Source organism: Pundamilia nyererei, unplaced genomic scaffold (genome assembly GCF_000239375.1).
Source record: "Pundamilia nyererei isolate P.nyererei 1_Seehausen unplaced genomic scaffold, PunNye1.0 scaffold00253, whole genome shotgun sequence".
NCBI lineage: Eukaryota > Metazoa > Chordata > Actinopteri > Cichliformes > Cichlidae > Pundamilia > Pundamilia nyererei.
The window spans coordinates 326074-349123 of record NW_005187654.1 but is presented as its reverse complement, the minus strand read 5'-3'; the positions used below and the strand labels follow the sequence as shown (position 1 = coordinate 349123).

General features: G+C 41.9%; 1 protein-coding gene across 11 annotated transcripts in view; it reads left to right on the top strand.

The window, feature by feature from the left end:
* The window catches only part of LOC102207374 (calcium/calmodulin-dependent protein kinase type II subunit gamma), a 37910-nt gene extending 20990 nt beyond the window's left edge, over positions 1–16920 (top strand). Inside the window, exons 10-23 of one of the 11 annotated variants that reach the window (XM_005749697.2) lie at positions 29–151; positions 299–382; positions 1551–1593; positions 2387–2449; positions 5023–5063; positions 5812–5895; positions 7758–7802; positions 7943–7997; positions 8196–8276; positions 10772–10912; positions 13269–13344; positions 13453–13547; positions 14801–15037; positions 16181–16920. In XM_005749697.2, the coding sequence (XP_005749754.1) occupies positions 29–151; positions 299–382; positions 1551–1593; positions 2387–2449; positions 5023–5063; positions 5812–5895; positions 7758–7802; positions 7943–7997; positions 8196–8276; positions 10772–10912; positions 13269–13344; positions 13453–13547; positions 14801–15033 (1164 nt within the window). In that variant the 3' untranslated portion in view covers positions 15034–15037; positions 16181–16920. The remainder of the gene's footprint in view (positions 1–28; positions 152–298; positions 383–1550; positions 1594–2386; positions 2450–5022; positions 5064–5811; positions 5896–7757; positions 7803–7942; positions 7998–8195; positions 8277–10771; positions 10913–13268; positions 13345–13452; positions 13548–14800; positions 15038–16180) is intronic. The other 10 variants (XM_005749698.2, XM_005749700.1, XM_005749699.2 and 7 more) reach the window with 10 other exon arrangements.
* Positions 16921–23050: the final 6130 nt, after the last annotated feature.

The window sequence follows — 23050 nt, the reverse complement described above, 5'->3', positions numbered from 1 at the left end:
GTATCACTTGTTTCTCCTATTTCCTCAGTTCCCGTCTCCAGAGTGGGACACGGTGACCCCAGAGGCAAAGAACCTGATTAACCAGATGTTGACAATTAACCCAGCCAAAAGAATCACTGCTGAACAGGCTCTCAAACACCCATGGATCTGCGTAAGTATTCACCTAAATGACCACAGAGTACATTATGGAAAAACCTAGGGATTTACCATATTAAAGCCGTCACATAACTATAACTCGGATTCATACTTGCCCTGAGAATCTGTTGACTTATTTTGTTCCATTTTTGTCCCCTTACAGCACCGTTCTACAGTGGCGTCCATGATGCACAGACAGGAAACAGTCGAATGTCTCCGCAAGTTCAATGCTCGCCGAAAACTCAAGGTAGGCTTCTCAGGCTTTAAACCAGCCTTGATTGGTTACTTTTTTTTATCCTGTGGTTTTAAAGGGCTGGGACAAAATATCAGCGTGGAAGTATACCATCTTCCTCTTGGGAGATGTGATCTATCAGTCAACACTTTTATTAAAAGATGTAGGTGCTCTTAAAATATTCATCATTCCACTTTGATCTGTCAGCATTTCATGGCTCGAATGGGGCACATGGCAGAGAAAGATGATATAACTGATTAACTGAACTGAATTGAATAATAATAACAAGACACAACAATACAACAGTGCAGTGAATAAGTAACTAATCCCTTGTTTGGTGTATTATATGTTAAGCTACACAGATATTGTTGTGTATCTTAGATAATTGTGCAATGTAGTTGTGATATGGGTGTTATTGTGCGTGACATTTCATGAGTTAGTTATTGTGTGAGCATAGAAACGTAGCACAAAAATAAGGAAACTTGTGTTTGGACGATTATTTCTAAAATGTAACAATGCAATAGTGTTGGAAAGCTCGAGTTCACTCTATGCGTCTGTTTTTGGAGACTATTGAAAATATTTTAACTCGCTGTGCTGTGCATCTCATTCATTGTCATTTGCTGTGAAGCTGTTGAAACCTGCCCTGTCTATTATATCATTTCGACATATAGTTTGGATTGCGAGGTTTAAAATGTTTCGGTTTGTAAATTATGCTGCTTTGAGGGGTTGATATCAACCATCGAAACTATCAGCCAAACTCTGAGATCACATGTCTGCCAAAGTCTTTGATCTTCTAAATTGCTGTGTATGAACATTTCACTTTTGAGAACCTCTGCTTTTTTTCCCCTCTATTGGAAACATTTTAAATGTCAACCAGCTCCAGTTACTGTAGTTTGCATTCACTGCCACTGATGCAAACTCATGCCTCAAGTATCAGCTATTTTGTTTTGCCACATCATTTAAATTAATTTGCATAGAGGAATATAGGGCTTTGAGATGTGAGAATGTACAGTTAAAGGTGCATCTCCCCAGACAGCATACAAGGTTTTTTTATTTTATTTTTTTATTTTAAACATTAGGCAGAGTTTTACAGACAACATTAAGTAAATAAAGAAAAACGCCATGCTCTCATTATACCTCCCCTCACTTCTCTCTTCTCCTTCCTCTCCTCCTCCTCCTCCAGGGAGCCATTCTCACCACCATGCTGGTGTCCAGAAACTTCTCAGGTGGGTGTGCCCTTCGCCCTCAGCCTCCCACGCAGCACATGCAGAGGGAGTGGAGGAAGGAAAGTGGATAGAGTCCTCTGCACCTTTTTTAACCCCCTCACCACACACGCACGCTCACCCACTCATTCTCAAAATAACAATGTTTTTGTGTGCGCCCAGGAGTTTGCTTGCTTACAACATTAAACTGAACTGAAACACGAAGCTTCTTTGTGATATGATAGAAATATTGTATTACTGAATTATTATGAGTGCATTATCATGTATGTTAGCAGCCTAAAATTTGATATTCTGTCATAATCTGTTCCAGATTATATGTGGGTGCCAGTTATGTCCTTGTTTGTGCTAATGTATCTCTCCCTGTGTGTATGTGTGTGCGCGCGCGTATGTGTCCCTCTTTTCTGCTGCCCATGGAGCATGTTTGAGAGAACGAAGCCTAGACTTTAATGAGATTTTTCTTTTTTAATGTTTGGGGGAAAGTGTGGTGTTATAAAACCAGGTGACTATTAAGATTCTGTGTTTTTTATCTCAGCCTGCTGAGAGTGACTTGTTTTCGTTGAAGCCTTGTTCTCAGCCTTTAAGTAATTGGTCAGTCGATGGCTAATGATTTCAACCCTGGGCCTAGGAATCCACAGGGGTGCACGTCTTTGCTTTGGCCCGTTTGTATCAAAGTCTAAGATGCATCTGGGCTGTAGCCAGCACCCCCTGTAGCTTTCTCGGCCCATGACTGAACAGCATGAGATCGACCTGCATAATTTCCTTAGCCCCTCCCAACTGTAGCATTTCTATCCAATAGTGGGCCGGCAGCATACCAACTCTGCTGCTGCCGCCTCCTCCACGGCCTCACTGGCTCAGGAAGGTACGTCCCAGAGACACGCCCATCCACTTCCTCTTTACATACACAACTATTTTCTTTCATGGGACAGGGTTGGCCCTCATCACCATCCCCCAAATCCTGCATGCAGCCTTTGCAAGCATCCTCATCAACATACACACCCACAAGCATGCATCCCCTCACAGATTTTGCTCATTTAGGGGTATTGTGTAGCAATCATGTAAATAAGCTTCACTTGAGTTTACGTCAGCCTGCACTAAAAAGTGCTTTTTACATTCACACATCAGCGCCATTCAATCGTGACCTCGTAACCCACATTTCATCTTCACTTAGTTATGGCGTCACTTCCAGCAAGCTCCATCCTGACCTCCAGCTGACCCCTTACGTCTCTGTGCTCGCACAGGGCGGACTGGGGCAGGGGATGAGGAGGGGCATGTATCCTGGGGGCGGGAACTCACATTGCAGGGGGCCGGCAAGAGCTGGGTTGGCGTGCTGCCATCGTCAGACCTGGGTTTGATGGGACAAAGGAAGAAAGTTGGATGTTGAGGAGCTAGAGGGGAGAATAACTGAGACGGAGGATGGGAGTGCTGACTTCAGTGCCGCTACTGTTGAAAACATCACCATTTCTTCCTGATGAATCACTTGAGGTTAAAGGCATCCCACGTCTCAACTCCCTCTCTTAAGGTCTGTTTTAGTACTTTCAAAGCAAAGTTCCCCCTTGAGACAGGAACCCCACAAGCTAATGTGGCAGCAAGTCTGCCACATTAGATGGAGGGATTGTTTTGAAAGTATTAAAATCAGATTTTCCTCTCATCCTGCCCGGTGGAGATGGGTGGTGAAGGTCGGCGATTCCAATGGTGGCTCCATGGATTGAGTACATTAGAAGCAATGTAGAGCAGACTGGATTCTCCGTCTCCCTTTTTAGAACGGAGGATCTTTTTTGCTCTGCAGTGTCTACACTTCTCCATAGGATCTGTTTGTAGGCAGGATAAAGGTAAAATGTTTATGGGGAGATAACTTCACCTGAGACACCTAAGGGGAGGCGGGTGTTAATCCTAGGATGTGTGATTGGTGCGCTGAGATTCGGGGTGCCTGTGGTGCTTTAATTGTCAGCTAAAGCCCTCCGAATGTGGGCTCCTTCACTGAGACTGGACCAAGTTGCCTGTTTTGTAAGTTTCTGTAAATATGTGTGACATCATCACTCCAGATTGGACTCCTCATCTCTCCTCCTTTTAAGTCATCCATAATCAAGATTTTTGTTTTTTATTTTCTTTTTCTTGGCTTTTGGCTTTTGGTCCTCTGATGATGTCACTCATCACTGCAAACCTATAACTGCTTCCTTGCACTTCTCTGTAGAGTATTTCTGAGGCAAGGCTTGGCCGTTTGCTCATGATGTTTCCTTTTAATGGCATTATAGCAGAATGTGACAGAAGTGTGAGTTTGAAGCATCTCTCTGTGTTTCTAATTCGGTTTTTGCCTTGCTGCCTTTCGCATGTGGGTGTCCTGTGTGGTTAATTCCTCCTAAATGTTCTCGGGAGACACACCTTCAGATGCTTTCTAACACATTTTTCCTTTCTCATCACTGAGCTAGAATCTTGCTCGAGTGGTGAAGCCCTCCTCCTGTGTGTCACCTTGACCTCTACCCATCTTGCCATGTTAAATTTGTGCTAGAGAGCATGTGAACGTGGTAGTCCCATGCTGTCACATTAGCACCCTGGTGACTGCTTGATAGAAGATGTAGCCAAATGAAGAGCAGATGTTTGCACTGTGAACAATCAGCTCTCCTTTCTCTAGTTTTTGAATGAAAATGAAAACTGGAAATTAAACTTAAATTTTTTAAAAAAAAATTTTCTCCTTTGGATGCTGCATGGCCAGGCCAAAGTATAAGCTGCTATCAATGCAACAGCCAAGATTAGGGAGCATGAGTTTTCACTTGATATTGTTTGCTGCTGTAAATGCTGTGCCCCTTATCTCTCCTCTCATGTATTGAAATACTAAGCCCTCTCTTACAACCCTCCCCCCTCTTCCCTCCCCCTCTATCCCTCTCCAATTTCCTATTGGAAGGTAAGAAACTCAAGATAAGATTTTTGGAACCTGTGTGTGTTGGTAGAAAAACAAGAGAAAAGCAAGCAAGAGAGAGTTGAGAGCGTTAGACTGAGAGGAAAAGTGACTGGAGCCCTTAAAGGAAATCAATGATTTACATTAACCTAGCTCATCACTGTCAGTCCTGGCGGCAGTTTGAGTCTGGCCATCATTCTCTTTCTAGATCTGCTGGGGTCTTCCAGGCAGGAAATGGACTGAGGAAGTTTACTTTGCTCTCAGGTTTCTCTTATATCCCTAGATGGCAATGAATGGATTATGATGTGAATGGGTTTTGCAGAGTGTAGCAGCCTGTACAGCCAAGGGGCGTAAAATGCCCGAGAAATCCATTAAATGCATGTTGTGCTTTGGAAACATCTAAGCTTACTTTGTCACAGTGACTGAGGTGTTGGGGATTCATAGATGTAACGTAGGTTAGAGGTACGAACGAACTATCATCATCAGTAAATCTTAACTTTTCTACCTGTTTCTCTCCCCTTCTATCCTTTTTTCCACAGCATGCAAAAGTTTACTCAACAAGAAGTCAGATTCTGCTAAGGTAAGGTTCTCTTCATCACCTCTCTGCCCTCTTTTGTTCTGCTACATGGTGTCCTATCTCTCCTCTGTCAGCTGACCTCGATTTTCTGCCTTCTGTTCTTTTTCTGTCTTTCACAGTCTTTCTTTTGCGCACTTTTCCTCCTATTATTTCAATGAATATCTTTTGTTGTGCAGTAGTTATTATTCATTTTAAGGTGTTTTTTTTGTTTTTTTTTTTCGTTTTCACATTGACCTTGTTTTATATCTGCAGAGGAGTTTCTTTCTATGGCGTGTTTTTAGATCCCATAATCCTGCAGTCCTTTCCACAAGTTTTTAACATTTTTTTTTTTTTTTAAACCAACGTTTTCACTCATAATTTATAAATATTAGTTCCGTAATGCTGGTTTTATTCTTTCACCTTTAGTCAGTTTCAGTCAAATGTCTGCTGCTCTGTTTCCCAGCAATCTCCATCAGCCTCTGCTGCTATTAAGCATCTCGCTCCCCACTCCTCTTTTTCTTTTCTGCCCCAGGGGTCACTCTGTGTAGTTAAGTGGGAGCGGCATAGAGAGTTAGTGAGGCAGTAAAAGGGATGATCTAGAGGCCATTCTGTGGCACTCACCCTCTCATTTACCCTGTTAGCTCTCAATAGCCCGGGAGCTTCCACCAACATTAGCCCCGTTTCCTGAAAGGCGTGTTTCAATTCTAATGCATCTTTCTCTATGTGTGTGTGACGTATGTGTTCACTTTGAGTGTTTGCGTTCTCGTCCCAGCCTTCTACCAACAACAGTAAGAACAGTATAGTGAGCGCCATCAATGCCCTGAAAGACACCAACATGGCAACGAACGCACAGATGGTACAGTAGGCCGCCGCAGTGTCAGCCCTGCCTCTTAATCCCCCCTGTTCCCTCAGTAGTTGCATAGTAACCCATTGGGCCTCATCCTCCATCATCTGCTTGTCATCCTTCATCTACCACCCAGGAGATCTTGCTCTGTAACATCCCCTGTCCCAATAAGCTTACCAACCGTGGTGCACGTGTGCTCTTGATTTAGGTGAAACGCTTTTGGAAATTATTTAAATTTGGTTAAAAAAATAAAAATAAAATCTAAACAGGTGCACATGTGCACCCTGTCAGCCACAGGAGCATGACCTTGTTTGCAGGACTGTGTGCACCTAAAGTGGCAGCTCGTAAAGCTGTCGAGACCCCGTTTGGAGACCTCCACCTGTTAATATCAGAGTACAATTCAGTCTTATGTAATGGCCCCCATGTTTATATCTCTATATAATCCTCAATCGGCTACTTTCTTATCTTTTTCCCATCCTAACATCTTTCTTTGTCATCTACATATTTTAGCCAGCTGTTCTTTGTCATTCTAACCTCGCACCATCCATAACATCCCAATTGACATCCTCATTGTAGTGAAAAACTTGACCATTGTGCTCCAATCCAGCACTAGCATGCTGTGGTTTTGAGAAGCTTTTACTAGCATGCATTAAATTACATCTTGTAGTGTTGTGGTTGGATAACACTGTCGGGTTGGTTTGGTAGTGCTTCTCAACTGGAGGTACAGGTCCCCAAAGACACAGATATTATGTTTAAAAAACCGTCTAATAGAGAAACTGATGATCAGCTCAAAGAGCAGTTCCCCAGTTATGTAATGCATACACGGTAAAACTACACGGAGCCAATCAACCTACTGTTAACCTGCAGCAATTATCATGAAATATTACCCGTTTAACTGAGCAAAATCTGAGCAGCTTCTCATTCTCGAGGGTTTGTTATTATGTATTTTTTAAATATTTTAAACTGAGTAATAATAGTTAAGCTTTTTATTTATGGATTCGCACTCAGGACTCAAAAGTACAAAACTCCTTCCGTAAAGTAATTTATGCATTTATTGGTTATATGAGCAGAATTGAAAACAAACAGAAGGACTGACTGTGTGGTGAAAGGAAAGAAGCTCCGTCCTGAAATGGGATAAACAGTTGCCAGATCTCGTGGTACTTCTGGGTGCAGCCTCGGGCGTTGTATTTAAACTGTTCCAGTTTAAAATGGGACGTTAACTCTTTGACCCAGTGCTTGTGGGACTGTGGCCACATTTTCTTTGCTCTGTGAAGTCTCGGGTCAAGTATCAGGTGTCTGTTTTGAGGTTATTTAAAAGCTAGCAGAATCTGCGTCTTTTTTTTTTTCCTTTTCAAAGTAATATTTATGATACTTTCACACATAAAACAGAAAACTGCAGCTAATGCATTTAATTCTCCTAACTGTGTTTTGTAAAACAATAACGCTGTATGCTTTCATTATCTCGGTGTAGTTCCAGTAAAATCTGATAAATGATAACAGACCAGAAATGATGAGGCTATTAATTGATTGAGTGAGCTCTCAGCAAATGATTCCCCTGTGTTTCGTCTTCTCTGAGAGCATCTCTGTGTTTAGACTAAACAAACATCTGAAGATGTTAGTGTGTGACCAGCGTTTGGGGAAATTACAAACTCTTTTCTGGTGTTTTATAGACGAGACATTCATTAGTTACAGCTCAAAATAAGTATCTCCTCTCCATTGCCACGGGCACTCTTGAAAGTTTTGGATCCACTAGCTGTTGTGAAGATGTTTAAGTTTTGGCTGAGGTAAAAAGTAAAGGGGCCCACTTTAAATCCAGTTGAGAGGCACTCTTTGAGGACAATATTTTGGACTAACTGTCTTGTTCTGTATCGCAGGAATCTCAGAGCACAGTGGTGCACAATGCTCCCGATGGCGTCAAGGTGAGATGTATGTTTTGTTGTTTTTATTTCTGTCTGAAAGCCCGACGCAGAGTATCACACGCACCTGATGGGCTCGATCCTGCCGGATCCTGGCAGCGTTTGATTTCAGCATGTGTCTGTCTCTTTCCTCTGCATCTCAGGGATCAACAGAAAGCAATGCCACCAACGACGAGGAGGAAATGAAAGGTAGGAAAGGTACTCCAGTGTTTTATTCCCTTTATCCTGTTCTCTCTTTCTGTCTCCCATTTAGTGAGTTTTTTTTATTTATTTATTTTTGGACTGTACTGACTGGCAGGTGTGCTGAGATGCGACGCGTGTCTGTCACACTTTTGACTGTGTCTGTCGTGTGTGTATTTATTGTGTGTCTGGCTGCGTTTTGTATGTGTGTTCTAGCGGACAGTACGGCGCTGAGTCAGGGCAGCGCTACAGAGGAGATGCCCCCACTTCTGCCCTCACCTCAAAGCTCACCTGCCAGTAAGTTTATCCATGGCAACCGGAAAGCTATATGGGCGCCTCTGGCCAGGACATAACACCCCCCCCCCCCCCCCCCCCCCACCCTGGCTTTCTGTAGTCACCAGCAATAACGTCTTACATCTCTGAGCCCCCACCCTCACTCTGATCCACCAAGCTTTTTTTTTCTTTTAGGGTTCCCACTGGTTTTAGATTTTTGAAATGATTCACCTTTGTTTGGCTTTTACAAATTTCTGTAGGTTAATTCCAGTTTATTGCATTTTTTATCTTAGTTTGGTAGTTTTAGCATAACGACACCATTTGGCCATCTTGTAGCAACGGCTTTCCAATTAATGCTGTGTAACACGGCTTAAATAATCAGTTTTTCAACAGGATCATGGGGACACGACAGCACTAGCTTGCTCTGAAAACTATTATTTTCAGTAGCATTTGCTGCACATTGACAAATGACAGATTCCAGTAGAAACAAGTCATTGAATTAAATGACAAATCTTTATTTCCCCAGTAGCAAAACTATTTCTTGGACTCAGGTTTCCATTGAGACGTTTCAGTATTGAGATAATTAATAATTAATTAATCTTTCATTCACCGTACTCACAAATGCACAAAAAATTTTCCTCCCTTTTGCTCTACTCTGTCAAGATGATCCCAAACTGCTTCAATCATTTTAAAAACAGTAAACAGGCAGATTATAAGTGCTTCAAGCGAAGTCTTCTGACTGTGACCACACGATCAGCATCATGTTCTCTTCGAAAACCACCAAATCACTAAGTCACTGCTTTACATCTTGGGTAATCGGTCAATTGTGTTTTTGGCCTATTGGATTTCACCTCAACAGTGCCACTGCATTTCCAGATATGAGCAGTTAGTTTATATGCAGTCTTATTGAAATTAAGTTGTAATAAACTGGAATAATCTTTCAGCAGTTATGACAAACATGCTGTTTGTTTGGGTTTTTTTAAGCACACTGACTGCTGACACACTTCCTGCTCTCCATTCTTGCTCGCTGTGTGAGAGCAAGGCAACACAGATCTTGTGTAACTTCTTCTAATGGACACTTTAAGGGGAACCTGTTATGCTCCTTTAACACGATCTTGTTTTTAATGCTTTGACTCTGCTAATGTTGTTTTGTGTGATCAATAGTTCATTTCAACCCCCCCCTTCTTTACGCTAACTTCTTTCTGATTGGCTGCCCCTTGCAAACAGAAGGTTTTGAACAGTGGACGGTGGGGACGGGTGCATCAGACGACCGTTTTAATTATGTTTTTGATATCATCTAGAACCAAGAGTAGGAAAAAACGTATAATTTATTCTGGCTATATGACACTTTGTTTATCATGAGCATCCACTATTGTAACAGACAGAAAACGAGGAAAAGCATCACGGTCCCCTTTAACATCACTGTGCTCTGATCAAACTTTTAAAAAATAACAGACCTTGTCTTATGTTTCTTTTCTTCTCATTTTAACTCTAATAGTGGAAAGTCATTTCAAAAACACAGATTTTTATTGTCATCGGGGCCACTGTGGGAACCCTGAAACCTGTGTGTGCGTGTGTGTGTGTGCGTGCGCGCGTGTGTGTGTGTGAGCGCGTGCGTGTGAGTTTCTTTTTTGGTGATTGCTACATCTATCCCCTTGTCCTCCTAATGTGACGGCTCCATCTGGAGGAAGTCTTGCTTACCTTGCGGCTGATCGTCCTAAAGTAGTCGCCCAGTCTCACAGACCTTGCAGCCTGTCTGACTTCAATGGAACCTTGCACGCCATAGAGCGTCACGTCCTCACACTTTCTCAGTCTTCCTGTACTCTCTTTTTTTTTTGTGTGTGTGTGTGTGTTTTTATCTTCTAATTTCTTTTCCATTTCTCTTAATACACCATTCTTCACCAATCAAATTTTCTCTATCATCTTTCCTCTAGTCTGTTGACCTCTTCTCTTCATCCTCCTGCTCTTGCAAGGCAAACTTTCACTAAAGTACAATCTAATCTCTCCCCCTCTCCCTTCCTCCTCCTCCTCTTCTAACTTCTTTCCTGTGTGCATTTTCCACTCCTGCCTTCCTTCCTGAACATGCTAAGTTTCACCACAGGCATAACTTGAGCAAATAACAAACAATGGCTTCGATCGTCTCTTTGCTCAGTGTTCCAGTTCATCAGAGGAGGCTTAATGTTAATGTGTATTAGCGTTATGAGTAGAGTAGATGTGAGCAGAGCAGGCATTTAACTGACTTCCACATCGCACAGCATCACGATCAGAGCGGCACTGATCTGGCTTCCAGCTACCACCCTGTCCTCATGTCACCCATCTGCATGTCTGTCATAAACGCAATGTTAGCTGTTTCTTTCTTATTCTACCAAATGTACTAACCCACATCACCTTCATCAACCTTTTTTTCCCTGCATGAGCTAAGTGTGTGTGCGTTATGTGTAAATGATCATATTTCTGTCATTTTTGTCTGTTGTCCATCCACATGTTTTTGTTTGTTGACCACCCCTTGTGTGTTTCAGTTCCACCGCATGACGTAAAGCGCATTGCATGGAACAGCACAGGCAACAGCTCCTGCCCAGAGTCTGAACTCTCACAGTCATCCATACCTGCCGCTCCACTAGGGAGCAACACTGTCGCTGCTAAAAGCAACACTAAGCAGAGTAAGAACACATCCGCACTAACTGACTAACTCGGTTTTCCCTGCCAGCGCCTCACTGTTACCTGCTGCTCGCTGAAACTTTGCATTCCTTGAGTGTGTTAGTGTTGTTTTTTTTTGAGTATTTATTTATTTATTTATTTTAAAGCTGGTTCTAAATAAATTGTCTGGTCACCAGTTTTGCTTCTTTACAGTTAACTTGTCTTGATTTAAGTTCCATGTTGAAGTAGTGAAGGCCGATGAGCTTAAACACCCGGGTCAAAAATCCGAAGTAAAGCCTGATTTGCAACAAAACGATGACAGCAAGACTAAAAGAGAAGATTTCCAAAGTTGATAGTGAGACCTGCTATAATGTGTGGCTTGGAGAGGGTGACACTAACAAAAAGAGAGGAGGCAGAGCTGAAGATGCTAAGATTTTCATTGCGAGTGACTAGAATGGACAGGATTAGAAATGAGGACGTCAGAGGGACGGCTCGGGATGAGCTGTTTGGAAATGAAGTTAGAGAGGCGAGCCTGAAATGGATTGGGCATGTGCAGAAGAGTGATGGTGGCTATATTGGAGAATGGAAGGAAGAAGGTAAAGAGGAAGCTGCAGGGGGTTTCATGGATGTAGTGAAGGAATACATGCAGAGAGCTGGTTTAACTTTAAGCATAGTGTGAGATGGAGGCAGTTAATCTGCTGTGGTGACGCCTAAAGGGAGCAGCTGAAAAAAAAGAGGTTATTCTGGTTTTGTTGCCCTTCTGAGTATTTCAGGCAGCCAGATGGTGTGTGTGATTAAAGGTGTGTTCATGCCTTATTATTGAAGTAATGATACAACTTGTCAGGTGGGGGGAAAAAAGACATTAATGCCCCCTTAATTCAGTGAATCGCGTCAGAAAGCTGTCTTTAACGTCACATGTAGAGAAACATGCCAGATCATTTACACCAGTAGTAGATGGCAAGAACTTTTATAGCAAATTGTATTATTAAACTACAATTTCTTAGTAATAATCCCTGAAATCGTAATAGGCAGCCATTAGATATGGCAGTGATTTTCAAATTATGTGGGTGCACCATAGATGAGAAAAACATGGAAAATGAATAAGATGAATGAATGAATATGATTTTAATTTTCACAGCAAAAATAAATGTGAATTTCCCAAGTGTCTGTCATGCTGATCTTTATTTCACTTTTTACATCATTAGTAACAGAAATTGTGGTTTTTGAGGTGTGAATTTTTTTTTCCCCTGAAGTGGGGCATGCAACACAGTTTTTATGAACTACTAACATAAAATGACCTAGATAATACTGTAATACTGTATAGTAGCAGTAATCCTGACAGTGCAGGTGAAAGGATGTTTAGCGATTATTTACTAGAAACCGTTGATATTTGTTTAAGTGCTCCGAGTAATGAAATAAAACTTCGTTGGAGTGTCTGTATTGTATCTGCTTTTCATCTTAAAAGTAGAAGGAACAACTTAACAACTAAACGAGTCAAGATAAGCTGTAGCGCTCATGCTGATTTTAATAACCAAGCATGTCGTCTGGCCCATCGGTGTGGTTCACTGATGGGTTTAGAAATCAGAGCTCTTAAGGCACAGAATAAAATGCAGTGCTCTCGGTTTATTGCTGGTTTTAGTGTTTTTCATAGAATTTGTCGACTACAAGAAAATATCGCTTGATTGATTTTGTGGAGAGGAGGGTTGTACCACGTGTAATCTCTTCATTTGGTTTTACTGTTACTTTAAAAGTGTGTGAGGCACTTTACACTGAATAACAACTAGCATAAATAAATGGTAAACTTGTAGGTTCATGGCTTGTTTGGTGTGGAACAGATGTTAACTAAGAACATATAAAGAAACTTAAAGAGGAAAGGGATTGAAGTTGATCAGACTGTTACTGTTAATCAGTTCATGGAATAGCTGAGGGAATAAAACCATCAAAGTCTGGCAAGTTTGCTCACTTGTGCCTCTAACAGTTGGTCATAGCAGGAGAAAGCTAAGTGGGCCTCGAGTGAGGAAGGCTGTGATCTCTACTAGCAGAGTTGTTGCTTCTGTTTGGTTGGCAGTGTGTGCTCACAGCGGAGAGTCGTGTTCAGTCAGTTGTTGTGTCGTAGCAAAGGCAAGAAGCTGAGCGAGAGACGGCGATGGGGGTCGAGCTCCGGTGACGAGGCAGCTTTTGGATCCGGGCGACCAGGTTAAAGAGGGGACTTGAGCCGTAGCCACAGAGGAAGAGCGCGTGAAGGAAGGCAGGAGCTGAAGCGATGAGACAAAATGTCATTGTGCAGAAACCCACCACACTGTTATTGTCTCACCTTCCAACTGGCATCTCACCAGCTGCCATCTGTTTGCCTCTTTCTGTCTCTTGTTCTGTCTGCAGCTCGTAAACAGGAGATCATCAAGATTACGGAGCAGCTGATTGAAGCAATCAACAATGGAGATTTCGATGCCTACACGTGAGTACAACTGTGTGTAAAAGTGAAAAGCAGCAGATGCTTTCTGTGAGTGAAAACGAGTGCAATTTGGTAACAGGCTCATCTTGTTTTCGTTTTTTTCATGTTCAGGAGGATTTGCGATCCTGGACTCACCTCTTTCGAACCAGAGGCTCTGGGAAACCTGGTGGAGGGCATGGACTTTCACAAATTCTACTTTGAAAACTGTGAGTCTTCTTCTTTACTTGCATAATATACCGTTTATTTTAAGGGGTTTGAAATGCCAGGCAAGTTAGGAAATAGCAAGAATAGTTGGCAGTGTGGATAAACTCCACTATTGGACTATTTATAACTGCAACTCATCATCATTTCATTATTTAAAGAAAATAAGCTCCGCTCATACAGCTTTGGTGGCTCTTTCAAGTTAGTTGTAAACAGAATTATGTCCAATAAATAAAAGGGAAATTGTTGAATTTTGAAGGTCAAGATTCCTGATTTAAGCAGGAAAATGTAACCATGATGATGATACACATCCTGTCCCTCATTTTTCTGTCAATCCACAGCCTGAACTAGTCTTCAGCCCTTAGTTAAGACGAGTATCTGTCAAAAATGGTTGTGATTGTGTTTTTAAAATATTTATTTTAAGGATTTAAATATGAAAAAATAAATTCTAAATAAAAGTGCATTAAAAAAAAAAGAACAATGATCTCAAGAATTCAAAACTACGACAACTCTTGTAGTATTACTTGACCAACACATTTCAGCCTTTTTTTAATCAAGCAAACAAACAAATAACAGAAGAATACACTATACAGTATTAGTACCAGGCATTAAAGCATGTAGTGAGGTACACTGTAGGCTCCTACAGGTAAAGCTGGCAAGTCTGCTAACTGCACAGTTTATGGGACGAGATGTTCTTCCAGTAATAGCTGAATTGTTCCCAGTGAATGTCAAAGAGTCAAAGAGTATTTTTGCTTGGCCGTCAGTGTGAGTTAATCCTGTGGTGTCTCTGTATCCAGTGAGGGCTGTGATCCATAGACTGTAAGTGAAATATGAACACAGCCACACTGAAATCATGTATGCATGAGAAGGTGAAGGGCTAAGCTTTGTTAGCATGGTGCATTCATGGACTGTTGCATCACATCAACACAGAAAACTGACATACACGTAAATGGCATTCTGTTGCATAAAAAGACGAGAGGTCCACTGAAGTGACTTGAATAGTTTCAGTGAGCCAAGCCCTTAATATTTACAGTTTACATCCTAATAAATACTAATGGGTGATTTCACGGTTTACATTAAAAAATGAAGGGGAAATCAGCTATACACACCAATTTATGCCAGGCTTAAATATGGTTGTTTCACCTTTTAACGTGAGGAAACTTCAGGTACGACCCGATTATGAATTGAAGGAACTGCAGCTCTTTTGTCATGCTTGGAGGTCGCTGCTGACCATGGACATATCTTCTACTTTGTGCAGTGTTGAGCAAAAACAGCAAGCCCGTGCATACCACCCTGCTCAACCCACACGTGCACCTGATCGGCGAGGACGCCGCGTGCATCGCCTACATCCGGCTCACACAGTTCGTGGATTCCACCGGCCGCCCCCGTTCCAGCCAATCAGAGGAGACCAGAGTGTGGCATCGCCGCGATGGCAAGTGGCTTAACGTCCACTTCCACTGCTCTGGAGCGCCTGCTGCACCACTACAGTGATCAGGTACACATCCTTACTCCTCACAAGAGTTTTTTTTTTGTTTCTGCATTACTGGGTTAAACATGATCGGTTACAGAAAAGTCTAAATAGTCCACAGGAGACAATTTTAAATATTTAAAAGATGTTGAGACATGTTGAGACATCCCAGTAGTCACATCCAGCTGGGAATCTCTGCTGCAGGCAGACCAAAAATGCCCCCTAAAACTACCCCTGGACCCTTGATCATTTTAATCTTGTATTGTTTTTCCCTAATGTGACTTTATTTAGTGTATCTGATATCACCAGGTTGGTGTTGTTTCCTCAACTTCAAATTAATGGTGCTTCATGGACTATTTCAACTGGCTTAAATAAGGCTTGGTTTGGTGTTATGGGATGGAAGGAAAGGAGAAAAGGTTAGAAGGGAAGGAAAGAAGGAAAACTGATAGGGATGAAAGATGAAAAGAAGGTAGAAATGAAGTTTTGGGAAGAATTGGGAAGGAAGATAGGAAAAAAGGAAGTGATGATGATGGATGATGGAAGGACTTGGACTATTATTCGAATTTTTATTTTTTTTATTTTTTATTTTTAATCATCAACCGTTATCTGTGGCCATTTTCCTGCCCATCTGTGGCCAAACTCTTGAGATCAAGAATCTGGCCACAGATGGGCAGTGACAGGAAAAGCTGAAGCTCCTGGAGAAAACTAGCACAAAGTAGCACAAGCCTCCAGTCTAACTCCACGCTAAAGGGCCCTATCAAGGTCCAAACACAGGACTGTCTGCTGTGAGGCAGCAGTGATAACTGCTGCGCCACCAAAATGGCAAATTTAAGCAAAAAGAAGAGAAATCTGGGTTAGATTTAGCCGAAGATGGTTATCAGTAAATCAGATGCTTTGACAGGAGTAAGAACTTAAGTTAAAGAAAAGCCTTTCTGGCAGAAAGCGTTGAAGACACACCTGCCATCCCTAGGTTGCAAAAATGTGATTGGTTCATTTCAGTGATAGTCCTGGAGCAGCACTGACTGTGATGTTGTAAGAAAAACACAAACTTAGTGAAACAACAAAAATAAGAACCAGCAATAAACTCAAACTATTCTTGGAACTGTTTACATTCTGATGATTCCAGCTGTGGTACCAACCTATCCTCTCTCCTCTCCCCTCCCCTCCCAGTGGTCCTGAGCCTCCAGTCTACTGGAGTGTGTGTTTTGGGGGGCAGTGTTTTTTCAGCGAGCGTGTTTAAGAGGTCCGTCCTCTGCGTGGATTGGCTAGTGCCAGGAGCCCGGCCGGGCGAGATCGCATCCCTCTCCACGATACCAACCAATCCTGTCCCTCCTTTGACCTGCTGGGGGCTGGCTGAACACAAGACTCCGCCCCCATGGGATGATGCATGCATCTGGCGCCTGATTGGAGGGCGCGTCTTTGCCCTCTGTCCCTCCCCTGGCAGCCATCTTTTTTCTGCCCGCGCGAGATGAGACGTCCTGGGGGAGCAGAGGATTTACAGTTGAACTTGTGACAGTTTATGAGTATGAGTTATGAATATACTGTGTAAATTATGACTAGATGTACCAGAAAAACCACCAAAACCCAACCAAGCATTTATATTCACTATCTAATAACGGAGGAACAGGGAGGAGTGTCAAGTTAGCAGCTGAGATTTTGGTCACATTAGGGATTACTGGGTAGAAACTGCTCACTACCTGGACTGTTGCTGTTAAGATGTAGGGAGATTTTTAGTTTGTTATTTCCCCCACTGAATTTAAGAGGGAAAAACAAATCAGGTTGGCTCAGTCAGACAGTCGATGACCAGAGAAACTTGATATCAAAAACATGACGCACCAAAGTGTAGAACTTTAGGCTTTTTACGTGTTTGTGTGCTTGTTTAATTATTATTTTGTTTGTTTGTTTGTTTTTTCACCAGAACGGAAACTGTGTTATTGTGGGGGTGGGGGGGTGGTATGTGTTCTGTTGCATTTTTAGCGTCCTGATCCCTTTTGCGTTCCTGTGAATAACCGGAGCCTTTTCGCTTCATTATGTTTTCTGGCTCCTTTTTAAAGCAGCTGAGTTTTTGTTGTTTTTTGGTTTTTAAAAATGAGGGATTTTTATTGTGCAAATTTAAAGCTAACCTTAGCTGCTAGCAGGTTCTGTTATGTCTATATGCAGTGGAGGGAGAGAGTGGGCTGCTGCTGCCGCCTCTCCCTCATTAATCCCTTCCCGCCTCTCTTCTCTCTTTTAACCAGTTTCTTTTTTAACCTTCCCTCCCACGCTGTTTCTCTGCTTTCTGCAAGGCCCTGGTTTGTTTATAATCACTGTGTAAATACAGTGTATGTATAGATATATGTAGAAAAGTGTAATATATGTACATGTATCTAAGAGACACTCATCCTGTGCACTTGGGCAGTGGGAATCACCCCATGACCTCTGTGACCTCCCCGAGTAGATTAGGAGCAACATTTGTTGTTGGGTTTTGTTTTCCCCTGTAATTTAAATTCTCCAACCGATCACGACAAACATGAATACACACGCTTGTGTAGGCTACCAGCTTTAGATCCATGGCCGTACGACTGTTTTTTGTTTGGGTTTTTTTTTTTTTTTGAGACGGGGAATAAAAATAAAAGAAAAATAACAGGTTGAAAAGTAGTTTGAGCACCCCTCCCCCCAAATTCAGCCTAATAGATGCATATTTAGATATGAAGACCTTCATAATAGTGTCGTTAGTCCTGATCCCACAATGCTGTGAGCCATCTTTTCATATCATATTATGCACACGCGCACGCCTGGTGGTGTTTTTAAGCTGTGTAACATATCCACACCGCTGCTGCAACCATCGGCGCCGCCCTCGCCGTGCTGCTTAATCGTCTCCATCCATGTGCGACAGTTGTATCCGAAACCGTCCCCACCCCCCAACCTGCAAGGTGCCCGCCTCCCCCTCCCTCTGTGTTCAGACTCTGCTCTTGAGATGTTTATTTGTACCTCTCTCTCTCTCTCTGTTGTTTCCGTGTTACTGGTTTGAGTTCTTTCGTTGTTGTTGCTGTTAACTTTGTCGTTTTGGTAATTTGCCGATCTGCCAAGCTGGAGTTCTGCACTGTCCCTCGCACACAGGAATTTAAAAAAAAAAAAAAAAAAAAAGGGAAAAGAGGGAAGCAGTAAAGATGAAATGATAGATATTGATCAGGACTAAATTATTTATTTATCTAATCTACCCTTGGTGGTTTTAAATCGTGCCTGCTCAGTCGGGAGGAGTTTTGAGAAAGTTCTGGTGTGGGCGTGCAGGTTTTTGGGACCTACACATGTCACGAAGCAGAGCGGGAAGACCTAGTTATATGCATGTTTCAGTTACACATTTCTACCATGTACCTACCGGAATACGGATGGAGCTAGTGTTAATATATGATATTTGCATCTTTTGAAATATGAATTTCCTCCATCCAGAATGTTTAATAGGTGACATGAAAAATATTTGAAAAAAAAAGCAAAATTTAAAGAAAAAAAAATAGATTCAGGAGCCGTAGCTTGGTATGAGGCCCTCGATGTTTTCCCTGCGTTGTAATGATATAATATTGGGCTGCGCTTTCTCCCCAGCCTTCACATGGATGCTGGAGTTTTTTTGCATGATCATGATGTACAATGAAATACAACCATGAATTGACGACTATCAAGTGTTTGTCTGAGTGTTAGTTGGTCTTCATCATAGCTTTGTTATTCTTCAAACTTGGATCTTGAAAGTATTTAATAAAAATACTATTTCAGCACTGGTTTGTCTTTAGAGTCATTTATTGTCGCGAGGACTTTCACCGAGTGCTTCAACACAAGCCGATGTCAATACGATGCACTCATCTGTCGCTTTATTAAGTACACCACGTTAGTACAGATGGATTCCTGTCCTTTGTGGCAAACATTCCTCTTAGATTTTGGTCCATATTGACATGACAGCATCACACAGCTGCTGCACATCTATGGCGATTCTGGTGACTGGAGGCTTGAGTACAGTGAACTCGCTGTCATGTTCAAGAAGTCAGTTTGATATGATCAAAGCTTTCTGACATGACATGTTATCCTGCTGGAAGCTGCCATCAGAAGAAGGCAACACTGAGGTCAAAGGGATGGACGTGGGGTATTCTTCGATATTTAAACAATGTTTAATTGGTATTAAAGCCCCCAAAAGTGTGCCAAACTGCACACTACACCAACACCAGCCTGAACTATAAGTACAAATTAGGATGGATCCAATTTTTACACCAAATTCTGACCCTACCATTCAAGTATTACAGCCGAAGAGACTTTTCAGACTGCACAGATCAGTCTTATATTGCCCAATTTTGGCAATTCAGTACAACTTGTAGCCTCAGCTTCCTGTTTTGTTTTAGCTGACACGACTGGCAGCCGGTGTGATCTTTGCTGCTGTAGCTCATGTGCTTTAATAAACGTTTGGTGTGTTGTACGTCCAGAGACACTCCTGCGTACCTTGGTTGGAATGAGTGGTTTGTGTCTAATCTGGCCATTTGCCTCTGAGATCAACAGGCATTTTCACCAAGAGAGTTGCCACACACTGAATAGTTTCTTTTTTTAATCAGACTGTTATTTGTAAGCCTAAAGATGGTTGTGTGCAGATCAGGGTGGACCACTTAAATCCTTTCTTTTCCTTTCTGATGGTCAGTTTGAACTTCAGCAGGTTGTCTTGATCAGGTGTAATGTGCTAAAATGCATTGGTTTGCATTGGCCCCAGTGGGCCCCAGAGGATAATAATGCTATGCTGTTGACCTGTTTTTCATTCAATTCAACTTAGATTCTTTTTTGTTGCTATTTTTTTTTAACCTTATGAAAGTCACTGTCATATGGAAACATTTTTGTCCTTTCTCTTAAAAAGAAAAAAAATCTTAGTAGAAAGGTATCCATCGCTTGCACTCCATCCATTCCCAGACAGAGGAACCTGCCAAAAACCCTTTGTGTTTACCCAGTGTGCTTTCTGTCACCATGGTCGCTCATACTTGTCCTGAAATCACCAAATTTGGCGCTAATAGAGATGTAACACACTTTGCAGATTATGTAACACTGCAACATTGATTAGTTATGCTGAAAATCTCTGCTCCCATACTCGCTTTTGGGGAATTTTAGGAAGGATACTAGTTTGTCCCAGGCGATGTTAAGCAAGGAGACACTGGCTTGCTGCAGGAGGAAGATTTTGATTAGAGCAGAGTTAAACAAACTGGCAGTAGGTTGTGTGTCACTGGTTGGCAGGATGCACTGAGCAACAACAGCTGGCATAATATTTGCCCTCTGTGCAGGACTGTCATCGCATCACGAATTCAGATTAAGCCCCGAGTAACACTGCAAAGCCTGCAGGCCATTAACATACATACAGACTAAAGCAATCGCTGCTCAACAGATAGTGCAGCTTCCCTTCTCACCACTTCAGCCTTTACCGTTTTCCAGTGGTCTTATTTGAGCCGAACACTGAAGTGTTGAGTAATGATTCAGCTTCATTTAAAAAGGTTTTGTGCTGTTATTTATGATGGTCCCGGTTATTTTAAGGGTCTGGCTTGTGTGTGTGTGAATCTGGGATGTAGGACAGCTCCCCCTGGTTCCTTTGCTTTCTGTGTGATTAATGAGAAGAGCTCTGCAGTTGGTTAACTTCCACACTTATACTTACTTTATCAAAGACACAGAAAGGGAGGAACTCTGGAGGGAATGTGTCTTGTTAGCTCTCTCTGACCTCTGACTTTTTAGTGCCTATGAAATTGGGAGAAAAGCCAGAACAAGTCTCCTGAATGTAAATTACTTTTGACTTTGAGGTCTGAAAGGACTTTTCCCCGTCTTTCATTCTTTCATCTCAGAGTTTGTAAAAGTCTTTTCAATCATGCTCAGCTTTTGTGGCAAGGTGATCCTGCAAAATGCTTGTAACTACTTAAAAAACATCATATAAAATCACACATTTGCCACCGAGGCGTGCCGGTATCCAGTCCACAAACCCGCTCCACCCATTTCGGTTGTTGTCAGCCTCGCACAAACAAAATCCCTCAGCCTAAGGTGGTAACCACTGATGTCACTACCACTAGAAACTCACCAGTGACTCATAGATACAGCCCACAGATTCTATCCACTGTGAGTTTATTTGGTTAGTTTGCAAAACTGGAATCGTTTTAAAATATAAGTTTTAAAAATAATAGTGAGAAAAGAGCAAATGTCCCAGCTTTCAACATCAAGTGTCCAGGTGAAATATGTGTGCTCACTGACTGCAAGTCCCAAAAGTCAGCACATCAAAGAGTACAAAATGCTTTTAAAGTTTTAAAGTGCTTTTAAAGCATTTACTGGGGACAGTTACAGGGACATAAAAACTGAAATTTGACAAAAACCACTTAAAAGGTTTGCTGACTTCACGCCAAAATAATGTTTTTAAGCTCTTTTTAACCCCTAAAAGTTAAACTTGTTCCACTATCTTTGCTGTTGCAGAGTTCTCTTTTAGATTTCAGTGTCTCTGGCAGTACAAAAAAAGCAAAGTTTCAAAGGCTATCACAGGAAACAGCACAGCTAAGGGGGGGGAAGTTGTATGTGTGTTAGAATAAATTCAGTATCTTCACACTATTCACTCCAAATCTTTTGTCTCATAAAGCTTTTACAAAAGTCCTTGAAGCCCAAAAATTGTTAACAACGCATCAGACCATTGCATCATGCAACCATGAGCATCAGCATTGCAGTTTATTTTGTTTTATTCCTGCACACAGCACCCCGATACTATATATCCTCTCAGGTGTTTATTCTTGTCTAGATGAGCCACACCACAATGTAAGTTTACTAAAACATAAAGTGTTTGAACATCTGAACATATTACCTTAGGTCAGACAGGACTGAAATGCCCACTTTTGAACCTTAATCCTGTTAATGTGTAGAATACATATCTTGATATTAAGCTTTTACAAGGATTATAGCCATAGGATCTGTGCTACAGGGTAAATATGGGTCGAGTTCTTCATTCAAAGTCTAGAATGAGTGCAAACACGCTCCGTCCTGCTAAGCAAGTCCAGAAGAAGGCTGCGATTCTTGTGCAACCTGTGGTCCACAGTGATCTTAAGATTGCACAGCATGTCTTTCTCTTCAGGCCTTCAACCCTGTGGAGGCTCCAGGTGACTCTCATACAAAGATGTCAGGCGTTCATGGAGAAATTCTGTAAAAGTGCAGCTCTCGCAGGCTTCACCTCCATCCACTGTGGCAGGTTTGTCTGTGCTTCTTTCTTTTATTCCTTTAAACTGATCTGAGACCTGCTTGCAGTTTGCAAACTAGCAGTGGTCATTATTGTCCCAGCAGGCCTCACAGAAGTTGAGGAAACATTGCAACAGACATGGGCTCAGTGAAGACCTCAGAGGTTGAGCACTGAAACTGTTCTTCACACCAGAGACTGCTGCAGGAAGCCATGGCGGCAAGCTTACGTAAACCACAATGTTACTTCCTGGAAAACAATATCAGCTTTTGTTTTTCATCTCCGAGCTCGTGTTTTCTTTGCCCTGATACTCAAACATACTGAATAAGCCAGATTAACTTGGCTCTAATCTTTCAGTTAAAGGTGAACTAACATATTATCTTGTATCCTACCGAAGGCCCACATAACACTATTCACTGGCTCACACAGATGCATCCACTCACCTGAGGGTATGAATGCAGCCCATACACGTGCTCTGCAAGCTTAAATTAGAAAATGACACAGCAATTATCCGTGTGCACGCACCACTGTGCGCTGTTTCTCTATAGCTCATCATTATCTGTCTGAACTTTTGCTCTGGTGTTTGTGTCAGTATTACCGCTGCTGACCCTGTTTTAGGCAGGTGTTTTTATGTACCATTTATTTCTTACATTTGACAGATTTATCAGACAATTTAAGTTGTGTTACTTGGAAAATTCTTTTTTTTTTTAGTTTGCATTATCTGAAGGGGTTTTATCACAATTTTCCTTCATTTAGATCATATATACACTCATCTGACACATTATCGACCGATTGCTGATCAGATATCTTATCCTCCCATCAATGCATTTACACATGTAGACAGTAAA